Genomic DNA, 21,016 nt, shown 5'->3' with positions numbered 1-21,016 from the left:
ACTGGCAGTCAGAACAGGGGGTGTTTGGGAAGTCTGTGGGAGGTATATTTTTACAAGCAATTCCCCCGCCCCTTCCCCCCATTGACACAACCCCTCTTCCCTGAAGTTATGAACGTGTGCTATACTTGTAGCCACAGAAGCACGTCTCAAATTTGCTTTCAGGATCCTGCTAATGAATGAGGAAGTCAGGCCAGGCCAGGTGGCAGGGCACCCACCGTGAGAAAAAGAGGAATACGAGGGCACTGAGAGTGTTAAACAAGGGAAAGCTCTTCTTTTTCTCCAAACCTAGTCAGGCCTGGGGACTGTCTATGTGATTTGGAGAGAGAATCAGCAAAGCTGAAGGGTGACTGGAAGCCATCGCCAGAGGGAAGAACACGAGCTTCAAGGCCAGATGCCCAGCTGAGCTCTCAGAACAGCCCAACCAGGAGGACAGGCAGGAGAAGCATGGGCCAGGCCACCAGGAACGCTGAAACGCAAGAGAGGACTGTCAGGTGCTGGGCTTTGGAATTCAGCAGCCAAAATGAGGTGGCATCCCTATCTTCTGTCTTACAAGGATGACAAAGGCAGAGTATCCTTAATATTTATTTTGGGTTACAGCCCCTGGGAGGTGGCACAGGGCCATGTGGTAGAGGCAAAGCTGTCTCACCACCACCAAACGAACTTCATTTTCCTCTGAGCATGCTGGAAGGCACTTTCCCCCACTTCCTTTGCAGGTAGGTGGGACCCATATGGCTGAATCTGGCCAGTGGAATGTGGGTAGAAGCTGCTTCTAGGCCTGGTCCTTAAAACCTCCTACATAATTCTCCCTGCTCTCTCATCTATCATCTAGGGACCATATGCAGAGGATCCAGGAGAGGACGTGCAGGGGACAGTAGAGTTGCCAGAAGTTACCAGAAGGTAAGAACCTGAGTTCCTAATGACTGCAAAGGCACTGAACTGCATCCTCCAGTGATTTAATGGGAAATAAACTGTTGTATAAAAGCACAGAAAGATGGGGATTGTTTGTTACAGCAGCTAGCATTACTTACTATGACTAATACTGAAGTAGCAGAAGGACAGGGAGGTTAAAAAGCACTACTTCTGGGCTTCCCTGGTGGCGCACTGGTTGGGAGTCTGCCTGCCGATGCAGGGGACGCGGGTTCGTGCCCCGGTCCAGGAGGATCCCACATGCCACGGAGCGGCTGGGCCCGTGAGCCATGGCCGCTGAGCCTGCATGTCCGGAGCCTGTGCTCCGCAGGGGGAGAGGCCACGGCAGTGAGAGGCCCGCGTACCGCAAAAAAAAAAAAAAAAAAAAAAAAGCACTACTTCTGTTGCTTGACTACTTAGCTTAGAATCCTAGCTCTGCAACTAGCTGTGCAGACCCATGCAAGTCATTGAAGCTCTCTGCACCTGACTTTCCCTGTATGCAAAATAGAAACATTACTAGCAGCTATCACTGCATGAGATTTTTGTAAGGCAAGTGAGTGAACTCATAGCCAGCATTTAGAACAGTGCCTGGCACATGGTAAACACCATGTAAGTATTGATTCTGAAAATTAGACTCTAAGATCTGGGAGGTTGGAATCATATCTCTTCTAAATATTACTGTATACTCAGGGTTAAAGAAGGGCTTGGATCCTGGATCATAGCTGCCTCATATTGGAGGACCTGGGAGAGGCATGCACCGCCCCTTCCACCCAATACCAGATTATAACGGCTCTCTGTCCCCTAAATTTCAGAGTAACTTGCTGATGTCCTTAGGAGGGAGGGGGAGAAGAATATCATAATTTTCAGAAACATATTAGTATATGACAACCAGCTTATAATTATGAAACATAGGTTGATGTTTAATTAATTCTAAAACATCAAAAATGCTTGTGGGAGATAGCAAGCAATGAAACCATAGGTGCCCTCTTGTGGTACTCTGCTACCAGGTCAGAGTGATTCCCTCCATTTTCAGAAGGCTCCAGAATCCACTACCCACCAAGAAATTAGCCAATTTGGCAAAGTCTACTGGGAAGCCAGGCTGCTCCCGGCACTGTGCTAACCTGAAGGACTGGAAGAAATGAATGAGATTGAGGTCCCTGCTCTCAAGCTGCTTTTGTTCTGAGCTCTAACCCCCCTCTCCAATGAGCACTGCTTTTCTGAGTGTTGTCTGAATGTTAGCACTGAGCATGGAGAGGACAACTTGAGATTATCTGGAAACTTTTAGACTGTTATCTAGTTGGAGATTTGAGGATGCGTAGAACTTTTTCATGTCTGGGTTCACCAGCATAGGCCATTTTGGGGGATAGTGAAATCTTAGTAGCATTGCTTTCCCTTTGGGCCAAAATACATTTCTTAGATTTGTCTTCCTATTGAGCTCCAATTCATCCATCAAAAGCCCTTTCAGATGTTAACACATGCTGAAATTCTCCCCTGACCTTATCCAATACAGTTAATTACTCTTCTGTGTGCCCCTTCTGCACTACCTACTTGCTTGTGATTTATTTGCTTATATGCCTAACTCATTTTTGCAACTGGCATTCATTTTGCCTACAGGGCTCATTCTGCTAATATTTGCACACCTGTCTCCTTTTTCTCATTTAGTTCAAATATCACCTCCTCTGAAAAATTTTCTGACCATTTATCCATTCTGATATTCATTTTCCTTCCTATCTTGGTAATAGAATCATCACACATTGGTTGGGCACATGGCCACCCAGGATAAAGACTACATTTCCCAACTTCCTTTGCAGCTAGGTGTGGCCATGTGACTAAGCACTGGCCAATGAGATGTAAGTGGAGGTATAAGGTGTCAGCTTCCAGGACTGTTCCTTAAAAGTCATTGACTTCTTCCAAGTTCCCACAATCCTGGCCTAGATATAAAGATTGGTGCTATGGCTGCCATCTTGGACCATGAAGGTGATGGCCACACCCTAAAGATGGTAGAGGGGTGAGATGGAAGGAGGCTGGATTCTTTTTTTTTTTTATAGAACCCAATCCCAACTAATATGTGTGGCATGAGTAGTTCCCATCATAAGGTAGCAAAATAATTGCTAAAATGGTCACCCATTAGTGACTCAAGAGAAAGTTCCTGTTGAGGGGGGAATTCTCTGGCCAGTACAATGATTCAGGCCTTTAAGTACAGGGGAAATGGAATTGGTTAATTATTACTGCTTTATAGTAATGCCCTACTGCAGAAGGATGAGTAACTGCGGGGGGGGGGGTTAATTGTTAGGGCCAAGTGAGGGAGCCAGAGGGTCTCTTTGGTAGTTAGTTAGCTTGTAAGAAGCCCTTATCTACTGCAAATAGGAGAGTGGATACAGCTGAAGAGCAAATTTGGACTCAGTATAGTTGCCAAGCTTAAAAGATGGTTGAATGGTCTGTCTAGGCAGCTTTGCTATGATGTCAGAGCCCTGGCTGGAAAAACCTGGGGACTGAGGAACATGGGATGAGATCATCTGGATAGAGGCTCCTAAGGATTGTGATTCTTCTGATAGCCTGGAACCAATGCCCTCAGAGCCTGCCTCTCTTTATTAGGAGCTAGCCTTCCCCTATCCATGAAGTGAGTCTGGATTCTTGATGACCTCATGGTGCTGCCCTGTTAGCCCTGGATTGCTTGCCTTGTGGACTTCATTTATGTGTGAGAGAAATAAACTTCTGTGTTATTTAAGGTGGTTATTTAACCCGAACCCATGCTGGTAATTTTCTATCACATCACTCTCCTCTATTTCTAAACTACGTTGTTAACTTTTTGTTATCTGTTTCTCAACTGGAACACAAACTCCGTGAGGACAGGCATCTGGCCTGTATCATTCACCATTATAACTTCAGTGCCTAGAACAAAGCCTAGCACGCAGTAGGTGCTCAATAAACATTTCCTGTCTAATGACTGGCTCTCCTGCTGCACTGTGAGAGCTCATCTCTAGAGCCAGTCTAGGGTCTGATTCATTTCAGGGTCCACCGTTCTTGGCACAGGGCCTGGCACGTAGAAGAGGCTATAACTAAATATGCACTGAATTAAAAAGAGGGAGAGTTGGAAGGGAGGGCTGTGGGAAACGCAGGAGAAAATGATGTACCTGCAGTGCTGGTGGCTTCACTCATGACACCAAGAGACTGGGCACCTGGAGACAAGAGCAGAAGGTGAGGGTTTCCATAGTCATGCTCCACTGACTGTGGCACTGTACCCACAGTTGCTCCAAGACCTCCTGGACCTGGCCATCACAGTCACGGACAATCCACATTGTGGAAGCAGCTATTATCATGCATAGAAGCTTAATCCTCCTGACAGATTTGTGAGGAAACTGTTCTCATCCCCATTTGACAAATGAGAAGACTGAGGCTCAGCAATGTCTGCCAGTAAGTGGAAGAGCTTGGATTTGAACCCCAGTCTGTCTGATTGCAAAGTGGAAGTTCCTAGCACCTCCTCCCCCCTCCCCTAGCTACCCTGTGACAACACATGAGGCAATAAAAGGACAGGACAATTCCAGGCAGAGCCTTCTTCAGGAGACAGCCTGTTTACTCATCTGGAGAATGGAAGTGGTAATAGTGCTTACGTCCTTAGACTGTTGTGAACATTTCATGTGATAATGCATATAAATGTGTTTGGTGTGGTGCCAGGCACAAAGTATTATTATTACTGTTATTAATGTTACTGCATCCTAATTTCTCTAGGACAAAAAAAAATGTTTTCATTTTTTTGGATTTCTTGATTCCGCCATTCCAGTGCGAATAAAAACCATGACTAACTACCACAGGTACTGCTAACCCGTGGGATGCAGGGATGAAAATTTGAGGAGCACCTGGAAAGCTTCTCTTATGTCATGCCCCAGAACACTGTAACTGGATTTTGAGAAACACAGTCATTCCCCAGAAAACAAAGTTGGTTTAGGACTTAGACTGAGTTATGGGGACCTGGCAGGAGGGAAAAGGCAAAGGACACACGCTTTGGAATCAGACCAAGCTGGGTTCAGTGCTAACTCCAGCTGCTCATGAGTGGGTGATCTTGGGTGAGTCACTTAATCTCTCTGAGCTTCAGTTTCTCACCTGTAAAATGGATGCATCTGGGGAGAATTAAATGAGTCAGTGCATGCTGAGAGCTTAGCCTGATCTCTAGCCCACAGCACATGGGGCAAAAGCGATTATCATTACCCAAAGCATCTCCTGGAAAGATGCATTCACCAGTGGGGGGCACTGAGGAAGCAGAAAAAGCCCTGGGTTGTTAGGTTGGTGACCCCAGGCATCTGCAATGTACTGTCAGCACTTGGCCAGCTGGTGTTATCACTAGGACGTGGCCACTTCTTACCTCTGCGAGTGATGGGTCCCAGATCTAAAACACGGGCTGGGTCAATAGCCACTCCTTCACTGCGGAGTTGACTTCTCGAGCAAGACTGTGGGGATGGAGAATTCTCATTATGTCAAAATGTAAAGGCACGTTCCTCTCCAGACTATTCCTGCAATGGGCAGCTCCGGCCCAAGAATGGAGCCTCACCCACTATAAGATCCTAATTCTGATGTTTGGTTTTCTCAATCTAGAGAATTCTCACTGTCATGTCAAATGAACCTGGGTTTGAATCTCTTCTCCTCTCTTTTAGCTGTTTAATTTGGGACAAATGACTATACCTGTCTACTATTATTAAATAGTATCTTCTTGGTTGTGAAGGTTAAAAGGAAGTATGTCTGCAACACACAGGCGCATAGTAAGCACTCAAGAAATGCCAACTCTTAGCAGGCAGTGCTAAATCTGGGTTAAGAGCATGGGCACTGTAGTTACACCTCAGCCAGGGCATACCCCCAGCTCTGATACTTTCTAGCTGTGTGGCCCTTGGGCAAGGGACCTCTCTGAGCTCAGTTTCCTCATCTGTACAATGGGGTTGCTAAAAGAATCTACTTAAAGGGTTGCTGTGAGAATTAAATTAGATAAGGCATATAAAAGTTTTAGTACAGTGCTTGACACAGAGTAAGCACTAAGAAAAGTCAACTATTATTAAAATCATTTAAAATGTCCTGGGCCAAGGAAACCTAGAGGACAGTCTCTTTCATCTGATATACTTCCTGGGGACACAAGGATTGCTTACATGTGGGCTTTTGGAGGCTTAAAGTACATCCATTCATCCTTCTTTTGTCCCTCTCTTCCTCTTTTTCTCCTTCCCTCCCTTCCATCCATCCACCCACCCATCCATCTTTCCATCTCTTCATCCATCTGACTTCCTTTCTCTTTCTCCCTTCCCTCCTCCCTTCCTCTCTCCTTTCCTCCCTTCCTTCTTTCAATCCATCCATAATTCCAATAAATATATATGGAGGTACCAGGCCCCATGTCAGGCACTGAATAGTTGTCCAGTCCAAAGAGATACTCACCGGCTGGCACTGTTCTTTATGGGAATTGCAGAGAGAAATCTCACAATGCAGGAAAACTAGGTCATAATTTCCAGCAAACATGAACATCTGAACTGAGAACCGGCTTTCCGATGACACCCCATTCTCTTCCACGTAGATAGTGGAATCATATTGATTTGGGCAGCTGGGAGGGTGACAGGGACAGGGATTTAACTTCTAGAGCAACTCAGGGGGCCTGAGGCCCTTGGCTGCATCTTTAATTTGTATCCAGTATAAAAATAGCATCGGAGAGAATTAAAGAGCCTCCCCACCTCCCGCCAAGTGTTTTCTCCAACCTATAACATAGACTTTTATTCCTCCAGGTTTCCTCCACAATGTTACGCATAAGCCCACACGGTTTAAGTTTTGGGGGGCACAGTCCCTGGAACGAGACAGACTGATTTCAAATTCCAATCCAACCCACTTTCTAGCTAAGCGATCGTGAGCCGATTACTTTACTGAACCTCACTTTTCTTATCTGTAAAGTAGGGACAGGAATATGCTCTTCCTAGGGTTGATGTGAGCATTTAATGAGATAATCCTTATATTCTGCTTAGTACAGAGCTTGGCATACAGCTAAACTCTATGGTAAATATTAACTAGTATTATTCCCACGGTTTGAATCATGATCTATAGATATGCATTTCCCTTTGTTTTTGCTAGTTAACAATATTCAATAATATTTTGTCCCATAACACTTATGCTATTTTCATGTTGTTCAGTTAGTGTTAACATCTGTATAAAAGTCCTGTTTTTGAACTATGAACCTATTGTCAACGTTATGAAAGATACTGAAATGAAAAATAATTGGCATTTCTTTACCCTGCCCACCTATTTTGTATTAATCCTTTAAGGCTACAATTTCAGGAGTGATATTTCTGGGTCACAGGGTATGGTCATGATATGTAATACCAAATTATTTTCCAAAAGAGCCAAGCCAAGTTACCCAACTGCCAGGCAGGGATGAGGTGATCATTCTTCTCCACCCCGAACCTCATTTAGGCCAAAAGATAACCCCAGATTGTCCGGTACCTGTTTCTGATGATGAAATATTTCACAGGGTCATTCATGTCTCCAGTGGGCGTGGCATAGCAGTTCTTCAACACCAGGTTGAATTGGGACGTGTCCCCTCTCTCCAAGATGGCACCCACATAGAGCATGGATTCAACAGACAGCACGACTGTAGCCCCTTCATAAGGAGATGTGTAGTTCTGGTCTTGGAAGAGGGCCATCATGACAGTGAACTCTCCCTCCCCATCCACACTGATGTTCAGGGAACTGAGAACAGAGAAACCACAAGGATGGAAACTTCAGGTTTTGACCAGTGAGAACAAAATCAATCAAGTCCCACACTTGTGTCAGGTTATGAAGGCAGAGACATATCTTTGATTCCTAAATGAACTATTCAATCACTTATTTAAATCAAGCATTTACTACCCTCTAGGCACTAAACTTGACAAACACATGAGTCTGGCTCCAGGATTCCTACAAATTCTCCCTGCATCAGAGAGCATACATACCTCCTTCACTCAAAGAACACCTCCATCTTCTAACCTGTAGAATAGGGCTTGGGACCAGTTCTGTGGGCTCACAGTTTTTAGCAGCAGACCTCTTCCCTCCACCCCATAATCTTCAATGAAACACCAATTTTAACAAGATAAATAAAATGGCTTTAGTATTTATTTTTTATGAACCTTGGGCCCCAACACGTTACAGACTGAAACCTAGAAATTGAACTAGAAGATTTCTAATCCTAACCCTGCCATTCTGTGAGCCCAGGAGGCAATAAGGGAATGGGAAGGGCACCTTGGGTTTCTGATACCCCCAGAAGGTCCCCCAGCAAGTCTAGGAATGCTGAGGAATTCCTTCAACAGGGCCCATTCCAGGCACAGCGATACAGCAGTGAACAAAAGACAAAAGCCCCTGCCCAAATTGAATTCCATCCAAATTGGTATTTGGTTCTATTTCTGGTGAGTTACGGGCGCTGTTTATCCAATCAGAGCTGATCTGGCTTAAATCCCACATTTGCAGGGAGGCCCTCCTGTCCCCAGCTGTCCTCCCCAACCAAGATTAGGTCAGGGACCCTTGCTCCCTGACCCCACAGCACTCCGAGCCTACCCCACACTGCGTGCATCTCACTTGTAAATAATTTTTGATATAGTTAGTTGTTAATGCCTTTCCTCCTCAAGATAAATGAAATTGTTGTGCATTTTTGTTCCTTAGCGGTTTTTTTTGTTTGTTTTTTTGCGGTACGCGGGCTTCTCACTGTTGTGGCCTCTCCCGTTGCAGAGCACAGGCTCCGGACGCGCAGGCTCAGCGGCCATGGCTCACGGGCCCAGCCGCTCCGTGGCATGTGGGATCTTCCTGGACCGGGGCACGAACCCATGTCCCCTGCATCGGCAGGCAGACTCTCAACCACTGCACCACCAGGGAAGCCCTTCCTTAGCGTATTTAATTAACACTGTTTCATGTTGTTGTATTGTTTCATAGTAATAATCTTTAATATCCACAAAATATTCTATGCCTGCCTTGTTCATGCTGGACATCCTCATACATAATCAACAAATATTTGTGGAATGAACGAACGAATGAACAGAAGCTCCTGAAGGAGGTGGGCGGATCCTGTGGACATCCTAAGATGTCGTGAAGTCAGTCAGGGTTACGGGTCAAAGGGTAAGTAAGGGTCAGTGCCATACCTTACGATGGGCTTCAGGGCAGTTTGGAGGCTGACTTTCATGTCCAGCGGGTAGGCGCACTGGAAGTTGATGCTGAGGATGGTGTCTCTGATGATGAAATTGTTGACCAAGGAGAGGGTGTTTTTGTAGATGGCATGGGTTTGGTTTCTCTTTGGCATAAAAACAAGACCACATATATGTTTATGTGGATGAGGGTACAAGTGTATCTGGGATTCAGGTCTGTGTGACTCCAGAGTTGATGCTGTCAGTCAAGCTGACACCCTGCCCTCTGACCTCAAGGAGGCAATGGGCCTCCTCCCGCAGTGGCACTGACACTTTACGGGAAGGGGACCGAGGACCCCAGATCAAAAACTAGAACAATAAATTGTTGACCCTTGGGAACAGTCAGGAGCCACCATGCCTGGTCCTCTGTGAACCTTTCCCACCTCATCCCTAAGTGAAATAGTCATAATCATAGCTTACATTTACTGAGCTTAAGCATCAAACCTATTCTCAGCTCCCTCCTGGACAAACATGTGTAAGCTCACATACGTCTAGAGGCCCATGGAGGCTAAGTGACTTGTCCAAGGGCTCACAGTTACTGAGACAGGCCCCACCAGCCCAGCTCCCGCACTCTGGCAGCAATGGGATAAACACCACTCACCTCCAGAATGTTTCCACAGGCACCAGCCTGGACGGGGCTGGTCACCGATATCCAGTTGTTCTCCTCTCCTTGCATCATGCTGCTGCAGTTCCAGTTCGGGTCCTGAAGGTAGGCATGGACCTCGTCCCCAAAACCCAGGCCTTCCAGCAGACACCTGTCCAGGGACACTTTGATCTCCTTGGCCTCACAGTCCAGCTGGGGCTGCAAACTGTGCACATCTGGAAAGTTGGGAGAGGAAGGTAGGTAGAGTGACCAGAAGTCTGGAAGTAGCGGGCAGAGCTCACACTTTCTGCCCTTTGGCAAAGCCACCTTGGCCACCGGGAGGCTGGGGAGACTGGAGGGGGCCTGGGACCCACGTGGGATTCACACCCAGGCTTGTGGTAGGCGAGGTTGGCAAAGATGCCCCTGGTCCAAGACTTCTAAGCATTTTGTGTGCAGGCTTGGTGAAGGTTCTCGTGTCTGGTTCCTGTTGAGCCCCAGAGCAGGTCGTCCCAAAATATGCCTAATGGTACATTGATTATTTTGAATTAAAGTTACTTAAGGTACAGCTGATGCAAGAGTGACACTCTGACCCTCCTCTCTGTCTCCCTGAAGGCAGGAAGTAAGTCTCCCCTGTGAAAGGTGCCCTCCCTGCATCTGGAGGTAGAAGGAAACCCTTGTCGCCAGAGATGAGGACCTCAGCCTCCTTCTTGCCCCACTGCTTAGAACACTCTCTCCTCTACAGCGACTGGGAGTGTGCTCACAGGAAAGCAGGCCTGTGCCCAAAGCAAGAGTCAGAGGCCCTTGTTAGAGTCTCGGAGGGAAGGAGATCATCTCAGTGGGAAGCTCATCCAATCCCCACCCAGGGCTTAGGGCTCATCTGTGGCATGTCTACCCATGGGTCACCTGACCGTGTTTGCTTACCTACTGGGATGAGAAGAACATCACCTCCAGAGCCTGCCCATTTGGACTGCTCTGATTGAATTCTCATAAAAACCCTGCATTGTGGGTATTTTTTATTATTATCTCATCCCCATTTTACAGATGAGGACGTTAAGGCTCAGAGAGTGTAGGTGGCTTGTCCCAGGCCCCAGGCCCCACCTGGCCAATCCAGGACTGGCACAGGAGTTTGCCCCTGTTCCTCATGTATAGACTCTGCAGATATTTGAACACAACTTCCACACCTGCAGAGTGCTCATCCTCAATACCTTTGTCGCTCATGGGTCAAGCGCACTCATTCCTGAGGCCATGGTCCAGTGGCTGACCTGGAAATGTGCTCCATCCCTGCCCCCGCATCCTTGCAAACTCACTGGCTTCGTGCACTCTCATCCCCTGCCCTCAGTTCCATCCCTACTGACTCTGGTCCACACCTTGTCCAGACCCTCTGAAGTTCCCTCCCTCCTGCCCTGCCCACTAGGCCAGCCCAATCCCAGTGCTCACTGGAGATATTGAGATCCTGTCTGCAGAAGCAGTTCCAGGTGTCGTTGGCGAAGCGACACTCCTCCTTGGAGCGGCAGGTCCTCTCACATTTGTCCTCCGTGGTGGCGGGGTCTGGGGTAAGGTGTAGAGGAAGAGAATCCAGATGCAGAGCAGGGTGGACCTGAGGCCACCAAGGCCAACCTTGTCATTCTACAGGGCACGGAAGACTTGTGCCACGCTTGGTGGAAGGGTCAAGGCTCAAACTCGAATTTCCTGACTCCTAATGCAGTGAGGGGAGAACCTTGGAGGTGCCATCCTAGTGCTTTTACTACAAGGCAGACGCTGTTCCCAGTACTTTCCACGCATTAGCTTGTTCATTTCACATGGGGACCACATGGGGGTGGGGGTAGCATAGCAGTTAAGCATTTGGATCGTGCAGCTGGGGTGCTAGGTTCAAATCTGGCTTGGCCACAATTCCTGCTCTGTGATGTCGGGAGAACTGCTGAGCCCCTCTGTGCCCCAGACCCCGCATCTGAACTAACTATATAGTGCATGTCTCATGAAGTTGAGGAGAGGACTAAAGGAATTAATGGTTTAAAGTGTTTAGAACAGGAGCAAAGGCACTGTAATGCATGCTATGTTGCTGTGATTTTTGCCACTGTCCGTTTTTTTCAGATCAGAAAACCAAAACTCAGAGAGTTAAATTAAACTGCCCAAGTGAAATCTAAATCTCAGTGAGTCTGAGTTCTTGATATTATGCCACACACGTGGATAGATGTACCAGGAGATTTCACCTTCAAATCCGAATTTCTGGCTTTACTTGAAATGCTGGAAGGTCTGGCAGCCCTTGGGCAACGTTCCCACAGGGCAATAACTGATAGGCACTGAGTCGAGGCTGTTCTGCTGAGTCTCCTCCTGACCCGCTCCCCTCGCTCAACTGACCCTGGGCACTTCACCGGGTAGCCCTGCTCCCCTCACCTGTGCAATATCTCAGATTACACTGCGGAACGCCCTCCAACCGGTACACGTAGTACTGGCCCGGGCAGGCCTTCACCTGCACCTCCGTCTTCCAGAGGCAGCAGTTGCCACTCCAGTGGGCACAGGCGGTACGGTTGACGATGCCCTCCCCGAGGGTGGGGTGGGTGCCATTCAGCCACATGGGAGCAGCCGTCTGGCAGTGGTACACGGGGACGCAGTCCTCCGGCATCCTCACTCCTCCATCTCCTACAAATCGGTACCAGCCGTGCTTGTCATTGTCACAGTTCTCGACTTTTCCCGCATCCTCTGTGCTTCGGGAGGGTTCATCCAGTAGGGTGTAATTCTGGCAGGGGTCAAAACAGAGCTGGGCCTCTGGGGTGCCAGGGGCTCCACACTCCATGTCCTGCTCATAGGAACTGGCACTGGTGGGGTTTCTGTAACCTGGAGAGTAACAGTATGCTTAGGTTTACAGAGAAACCCCAGAGCCTACAGGGTTTTTATCCCCGACACACTCTGTTTCGGAAATGTTAGGGGCCCCAATGAGGACAAACAGAACATGATACATTCATTGAACACCAGCCTTCATCACCTTGGGGTCAGAATAATAATGAGGCCTTTGTGTAGTATATTACAGGCATTAAGAACATCAGGGTCGGGCTTCCCTGGTGGCGCAGTGTTTGAGAGTCCGCCTGCCGATGCAGCGGACACGGGTTCGTGCCCTGTTCCGGGAAGATCCCACATGCCCGGAGCGGCTGGGCCCGTGAGCCATGGCAGCTGAGCCTGAGCATCCGGAGCCTGCGCTCCACAGCGGGAGAGGCCACAACAGTGAGAGGCCCGCGTACCGCAAAAAAAAAAAACAAACATCAGGGTCATTAAAATGAATAAAGTAGAAATGAGACTTGTCAGAGCCCATTCCATTCCCAGAAGTAACCATAAATTTGTTGTACAGTCTTTAGACCCTTTCTATGCATATGTTTAAAATACAGTGTTTTTTAAATAAAAATGGGCTTAATGCTGTAGAGCTTTTTTTCCACTTGCATCTTTCTTTCTTTCTTTCTTTCTTTCTTTAACGTCTTTATTGGAGTATAATTGCTTTACAATGGTGTGTTAGTTTCTGCTTTATAACAAAGTGAATCAGCTATACATATACATATATCCTCATATCCCCTCCCTCTTGTGTCTCCCTCCCCCACTCCCTATCCCACCCTTCTAGGTGGTCACAAAGCACCGAGCTGATCTCCCTGTGCTGTGCAGCTGCTTCCCACTAGCTATCTATTTTACATTTGATAGTGTATATATGTCCATTTCCACTTGCATTTTTTACTTAATATATCATAGACATTTGTCCATTATCAGTAGATGAAGATCTAACACAAGGTTTCTTAACCTCAGCACAGTTGATGTTTGGGCTGGATAATTCTGTGTTGGGGGCTGTCCTGGGCACTGTAGGATGTTTAGCAGCATCCCTGAGATTTTCTTACTAGATGCCAGGAGCACTCCTCCCCGAAGCTGTCTTCAGACATTGCCAATTGTCCCCTGAGAAGCAAAATTACCCTCCACTGGTCTAACAGGACCATTTCTGATTGCTGATCTCATGGCTTTTAACAGATTCAGGGACTGTGATGCGTGAAGAGGCAGACAAGTAAAGCAGGGGTGGGGTGGAGGGCGGAGGAAGCCACAGGCTGCTCAGTCTGGGTTTAAACCCAGCTCTGTGCCTGCTGACTGGGTGACCTTGGCAGATGGTTTAACTCCCCTGAGACTCTTCTGCAAAACAACACCTGTGAGCTAACGGCGCCCAAACTTCATCCATTCCCATGCCTCAGGTCATGACGTTTGCCACACATGTCCACCTGTCCTATTATTTATTTCATGTGTTTCTTTCAATGACTCTCTTTATAAATTCGTTTCATCCTAAGGAATAATAGCCGTGATACCATAGGTATGATGTACTAGTTATTTTGTTTAACACCCATGAAGAAAAGTATATATAGCTATCAAAAAAATTTGGGGGGGGCTGTGCCCCTTGACATGCAGGATCTTAGTTCCCTGACCAGGGATCAAACCCATGCCCCCTGCAGTGGAAACTCAGAATTTTAATTACTGGATCACCAGGGAAGTCCCCCAAAAATTCTCTAAGAATTTCTGCGCCCTCACAGTCATTTTGGGATATGCACGCCCCATTTGGGAAAATAAAGCTTTAAAAGATTGTTGGCTGGTTAAATGAGATAGTAGGTGCAAAATGCCATGCACAGCACCTGGGGCCTAGTAGTTTAAGCTAGTTCTCTCCTCTAGTTCTGATATGTTGAATAGTGTGAGTGCCTTAATGACGAATTAAGTATATCCTACCAGGGTCACATCACATCCCTCTTTTTTTTTCCCTGATGCACAAGCTACTTAATGGGCGACTGTGTGCCCAGCACCGATGCGCTGATCGCTAGGGCTCTGTCCATCCCCACTGGGATCACATTAGAGGGAATTTTTAGAATTTTTAGAAAAGAGATTTTCAAGCCTTGCTTATGCACATGCTTGTTTAAGGAAAGGAGTCACTGCACTTGTTATTCTTGGATTATTTCCTGCACACACTGTATTTTCCCAAGGGAGGCCATGAGCTGAGTCCCTCTAGCCCCCTCCACAGGTCACACGGGCAGAAATTTTCACCCTTGTGTTGAGCCTGAGAACCCTTCCTACAAGCATCTAAGATGCCCAATCCATGGATCTTTGGAAGGACCACAGAGAGATCACTAAGCCTAGTCCTTCCAAGTGCCTCGGAAGAAGGAGAGGCACTTGCCAAAACAAGGCACAGAGTGACTGGGTGATTCATATCCTCATGAACCCCGGGCTCTCTGATCGCCCCCATATCCGGGCACGGGAAGTTATGTTAACTGGCTCCCACTGTCCTTGAGGGGGAGTTTCTGATTTGGCTCTTTGAGAGACGGTGACTGGATTCCAGTTTCTCTCATCTTGTTTCCCTCGACTTTTGGCTTCTGAGCCTTTGCTTTAGTCATGCCCCTGTCTCCTCACTGACCCTGAAGCACCTTCTCTGCACTTCCCTGCTCGCTCTCCAGGAATTTCAGGGCATCTGAGATGCCAAGTGAGCAGGACACTCACCTTGCTGCTCTGTAGATGCCAGGGTCAGAGTGCAGGAAGCCAGGGCCAGCCACAGGGCAGGAGCCATCCTTTCCAGGAGCTGAGGCATGCAGTCACTCAGTGGCCCGCAGATTATCCATGCAGCGGGGGGCGGTGCGGGAGGGAGAGACCCAGATACGATCAAGGAGACAGAGGTTGTTCCCTTGGGTGCATGCAAGGGTAAGAAGGGAACTCACATCAGTTAGCACGTGTACTAAGCCCCTTGCATACCTTAGCTCATTTAAGGCACCGAACCACCCTCCAGGGAAGGTATTATTATTCCTCCCATTTTACAGATGAAGAACCTGAGACTCAGAGTAATTTAATCCCAGAAAGATTTATTGAGCCCCTCCTATGTGTAAGCACTGTGCTGGAAGTGAAATAGCTTGCTTAGGCCATATTCTTAGAAATGGACCGATGGTTTCCTTCATGAAGGGCTGTATTGCTTTAAAGCAGGTGTGACTTGAAGAAAGGAGGTGGTATAACAGGAACAGGAGACTTGCCAAGTGGGTGAGATGGACAGCAAGAGAACCAAAGGCAAGCTTAGAGCCAGCCAGGACTGCAGAATGTCCTAGAAGGTCTCAGGGTAGCTCCTACTCAGGTCAAGGTAGTGGCTCTTGGAGACTGGATGGAGGGGGGCGGGTGACGGTGCTATGAATACCTACAGACAAAAGTAACGGCTTCCCTTTCTCAGTTCTGTGCATCAGGCGCTGTGCTAAGAGAGCCTGAAGTGTCCTCTACGTGTGTAGATGTCTGTGAGGGTGAGACCATGTCAGACTGAGCCCAGTGCTCGCTCCTTGCACAGTGTCTGACGCAGAAGAGTTGCTCAATAGGGGTTTGAGGGATGAATGAATAATAAACGGGGAGGGAGTGGATAGAAACAAAGAGCTGTGAAGAGCCTGTCAACACTCAAATAAATAACACTTCCTCTTCTGGGAAAGTCTCCTCAAATGGAAAAATCTTTGGATAACTTCGTATAGCCTCTGGAAGGCTTCAGTTGAAGATAGAGGTCTGTTTCTGGAAGGGACAGTGTGAATACGTTATGAGAGAGCTCCCAGGACTGGTAATTCTTAGAGATAAAATCCCAAGTAGAGGCCTGTCTTCTCGGTGGGGTGTCCAGGGACAAGGGTGAGGGGCATCTTTAGGCCTGGAGCAGCCAGCAGGTGCCTGCAGTCATGGCTGAGCTGGACATAGAGGGATATCTGGAGCCCTCGACAAGGGCCAGGGTGCAAACTCCTTGCTGGGTTCTGAAAGCTTCCAGAAACAAACAGCCCTAGCAATTCCAGTGAGTCAAGGGTTGGGGGAGGCCCCCAGGATCAAGAAAAAGACTGCTGGGGCTTGAAGAAGGACTTACCTGGAGGTGAGAACACAGAGCATTCCTCCTCCTCCTCTGGCCATGGGAATGCAAGCCTGCTGTGGACCGTCCTTTTATTGCAGTTTCCCACCCACGTGGCTCTCCACGATTGGTGCAGAGGTGTGACTGGAGTTAGCCTGCCAGGCATACACTGGGCTGGTTGGGTGCAGGTAAGATAAGCAATTTACCACAAAGGATGGTGAAGGAAGGCCCCTTTGTTCTCCCCCCATCCTCCTGCATGTAAACCCTTCCATCAGCCCCTCCTTCATGCAAATGTTTCTCTATAAACAAGAGCAGCACTACTGAATGCTGAACACACTGGGCACCGCTGAGTGCTTTGCACCCATTACTTCTCACATTTAATCCTCACAATAAACCAGTGAAGCTGGTACCATATTTATTACCAGAAACCAAACGCTAATCAAAGGGAAGGATGTGGATATTAAAGGATAATATCCAAAGGGAAGTGGAGAGAAATCAAACACACGCTTGTTTGCGCAACAGATTTCCAACGTACCTTGTGTTCCTAGCTAATCACCTTAAAACACTACTGCTTTTGTCTGGATGCCACTCAGCTTGAAGTCAGTTAGAGCAAGGGACAAAGTAAGGAAGGGGAGGATGGGTATTTCTGATTTGGGGCCCATAGAATCTACCCAACTTCAGATGCTCAATGCTGAGGAGTCTGGGAAGGGCCAGTCTGGGGATGTGTGAATCATGGACTAGCAAAGGATAGCCCATGACCTTGGACAAAATAAGCATCAGAAGAGCCTTTTGGTCTGTGGGTTACCCTAGAGATTGGAAGGTATAAAACTGAGAGGAAGCTGAAGATCTTGGACTTTTAAATTCCAGGCTTGGACCTGGCTTTTGTGGCAAGGTAGATATTACAGAATTAACAAAAGAGTCAAAGCTTTAGCAGAATAAATGGCCATTGCCTTTTCTGTGTTACTCTGGGACTCTTTAAGGAGCCAAGGCTACAGGGTTGGGGAGCATGGGGGTCTTGGCGTTGGTAACACCTTCCAGGAAAACCTCAACACAGACAAGGAAGAGAGGGTACAAGCCACCTTCTCTACTCCTAGTGCATTTGGAGAAGAATCCCCTAAATGTGAAACTTATAACAACTACAAATGCTGGATTCAGAAATTCATCTGAGCCCACAAAATAGCCCACTGATCCATTCATTTTAGCCAGGTACCCACCCTAGTCTCCCCTATGGCCACTCTCAACCTTCTCCATCCTTTTAAACAGTCTTTGCAGCCATCACTACTCACTTACTCTCCCCACTTCCTCCATTCTCAGCAGGTGTCTTGCATTCTACCTCAAGAAAATTTAAGTCATCACACTTGACCTCACTCAACTTTGTGTCTCCTTCCCCTAGAAACATATAAATATCTACCCCCATTTTCTAGTCCCTCCCCAACTACTGATAAGGTGATCTTTCTTCTTTTCAAAGTCACTTCCTCCATCCCTCTCTGACTTCTCCATTTCAATCTGAGGCATATGGCTAAGATTGCCCTGCTAAGGTCACCTCTTAAGCAAGTCCACTGGGCATTTTTTCTGGCCTCTTGTCAATGGATTTTTCGGTGCTTTCTTCAGGCGCTCTGTATTTCCTTGACTCCCCTGTGCCAATTGTTTTCTGGATTCTCCTCTACCTCTCTGGATACTCGTGCTCTATCCTTATCATTATCATTGTCATCATCATTATCCTCTTCCTCCAGCTGTCCTTGAGAATGCTGGTAGGTCCCGTTTTTCTTGTCACTCCACGGACTTTCCCTGGGAGGTGTCAAGTTATCTCATGGTTTCAAGTACCATCCACAGGCTGGTGAGTTCCAAATCTGTATCTCCCTCCCTGACTACTCCCTTGAACTTCAGATCCGCCCACCCAGATGCTTGCTGGACTGCTCCACTTGGACTGAGATGCTCGAGGCACCATGAACCTTAGCAGGTCCAAATCCTAACTCATCAATTCCCCTAGATCTCTCCCTACTCGTTGTAAAACCTATCTTAACCAATGGTACCACTGCTCACCTGGTCACCCGAGCTGGAGACCTGGCTCCTTCCTTTCTCCCTCAGCCTCATGTTTCCAATACCATCAATCTTTCAAATATTCTTGAACCTGTCCTTCCTTCCTCATCCCCACGTCATCAGCCTTAATTCAGGCCACCATCATCTCTTAGGAGGGTGATTTTAAAAGCTGCCTAATGGGTCTCCCTGCTTTCGTTCTTGTCCCCTTTGATTCTGTTATCTCCCTGCAGCCAGAGGCCACAGTGTCACCTCTCAGCAATATGCCCTACCCACCCCACACACACTAGGCTTCCTGGGATCTGACCCCTGTTCACAGCTCCCAGCTCATGTACAGATTTTCCCCACACACTCTATGCTCCAGCCTATCTGTGGTTCTCTGAACTCTTCCCCCGCCACACCTTTCCATGCACTATTCCCTCTGCCTGGATTACTCTGTGCCCAGCCTCCTACTGCTCAGCATTCAGGTTTGCCTCTTCCAGGAAGTCCTTCTTAAATTCCACAGACTTGCTTGTGCTGCTCTTCTGTGCTACTATGCCTCTCTAGGCTGATTACGGTCACACTCAATTACCCACTAACGTATCTGTCTCCCTCTGAAGGCCCTCAGATCTTTGTGGACATGGATCCTGTCTTTGCAGTTCTAATCAGCACCTAGTAAGTACTTGTTGGGTAAACAAATGGACAGAAATCACAGTATGTATGCTCAAGACCCTTTCCTGTGTGTAATGCCTCAAACTTATGGTGCCCAAGTCTTACTGAGAGATTGGTGGAAAGACACAAGTTCCTGCCTCAGGACCTCTGCACTTGCTGGCCCACTGCCTGTAATGTTCTTCCTCAGATATCTCCCTGGTTCATTTTCTTACTTCTCTCAGTTTCTGCTTATCAGAGAGACCTTCCCCAAGCATGCTATGTAAAATAACACCCTCATTGCCTTATTACCCTTGTTTCCCACCCCTCCCTTCTGAGTGTTTGTTACCACCTGACATATCACATAGCTATTGTTTACATGTATCCCCCTTTTAAACATAAGCTCCTTACCAGCAAGCGCTCTGTTTTGATCACTGTCAGTTTCCCTGCTGCCTATAAAAGCGTCCGGCCTTGAATTTATGCTCAAAATCTCTGTTGAATATTGAGTTGAATAACTATCTGATAGCAAACAAAAAAGGAAAGAAAAATAAAGGAAAGGAAAAGTAAAGGAACACAGGGACAAAAGGATAAATCCTGATGTTTTTTTTCCTCCTGGCTCTTGCCTTTGGCCCTTGTTTTTGTTTTTCTTTATGTTCTCTTGTACCTGAATCAAAGTATACATGATTCTGCACATGTCTAGCCAGGCCCATCTGACCATGGACGTCCTCCCACGTAAAGCTCTTATGTAAAGGCAGCAGGCATGAGGATTTGGTGCGTGCCTGCGTGTGATAAGAGGTTCCTTAACTTGAGATATGCTGTCCCCACAGCCCCCAGTTTGCTGATACACACGTGTGGTTTTCCCTGGGATCAGAGGTTCTAATAATGGGTCAGGGCCTTGGTCTCTCCTGAATGCCACGGCTGGGGTCCATCCAGGGAAGCAGCTGGCATCAAGGTGGACATTTCCCATCGGCATCAGCTTCCTTTGGTCCACTGGTCAAAGAAGTCTAGAGCCCCTTGGGATATCCAGGTCTCCTGGGCAGCCTCTGGTTGTGCGTGCAAGGAGCCTCCAGAAGGCCCCCCTTGCAAAGCATCCCCTCTCAATGGGATTAATGGTCTGCTTTCTGCTTCCGCTGCCAAGTCCCTGTAAACAGGTCTACATCTTCTACATTGGGAGGGAGAAGTGCAAAGGATGGAGGAGTCCCTAGGACGTGCCAGGTACGTCACCTATAAGGATTGTGAGACTCCGGAAGGCAGGCGCTGTGTCTATCTTATTCACGTCTGTCTTTTCCCAGCACCTAGCACAGTGCCTGGCATATATTAGGTGCTCAAAAAATTTTTTCTGGAAAACTGAATGAACCTTGTGAGAGTATCATTATTCTCCCCATTATGCAGAAGCAGCAGCCCCCTGTTATACCCTCCATTTCTGCAATGCCTGACACACTTATCATTACTTGTTCAAGTTCTTTTTCCCCTGCCAAACCTTAAGCTCCAGGAGGGCAGAGATTTTTCTCTGCTGTATCCCCAGCAGCTAGCACAGTGCCTGGCGCATAGTAAGTGATCAGCAAATATTTCTTGACTGACTGACTGAACGGATAGATAGATGGATGAAGCTCAGAGACATTGTGTATTTTATTTAAGTCCACAGAACTAGAGTTGAACCCAGTCTCAGTGACCAGACCATGAAGTCCATGACGGCAGGGATGGAGTCTGGTTTTTCTCATCATCGGATCCGTAGCACCACGGACAGTGCCTACATAGAGCAGGGGCCCAATAAATACTTATTGAGTGAATAAATGACTCACAGACTGAGCTTTTCAAAATTATTATTTTGCAACACTA

At 47.5% G+C, this 21,016-nt stretch overlaps 1 protein-coding gene across 1 annotated transcript; it reads right to left on the bottom strand.

Moving 5' to 3' along the window:
* Window positions 1-407: 407 nt before the first annotated feature.
* GP2 (glycoprotein 2) lies at window positions 408-15,247 on the bottom strand (the record flags this gene model as incomplete). The annotated part of the gene is made up of 10 exons (XM_082645005.1): window positions 408-466; window positions 4,041-4,085; window positions 5,267-5,351; window positions 6,319-6,481; window positions 7,369-7,614; window positions 9,033-9,181; window positions 9,676-9,893; window positions 11,095-11,205; window positions 12,052-12,492; window positions 15,160-15,247. 10 exons carry the CDS (start codon window positions 15,245-15,247, stop codon window positions 408-410), a joined length of 1,605 nt encoding a protein of 534 aa, XP_082501131.1.
* Window positions 15,248-21,016: the final 5,769 nt, after the last annotated feature.

Source organism: Mesoplodon mirus, assembly GCF_964341445.2.
Source record: "Mesoplodon mirus genome assembly, chromosome: 15".
In the NCBI taxonomy this organism is placed as follows: Eukaryota; Metazoa; Chordata; class Mammalia; order Artiodactyla; family Ziphiidae; genus Mesoplodon; species Mesoplodon mirus.
This window is presented reverse-complemented; position numbering and strand designations above follow the sequence as displayed.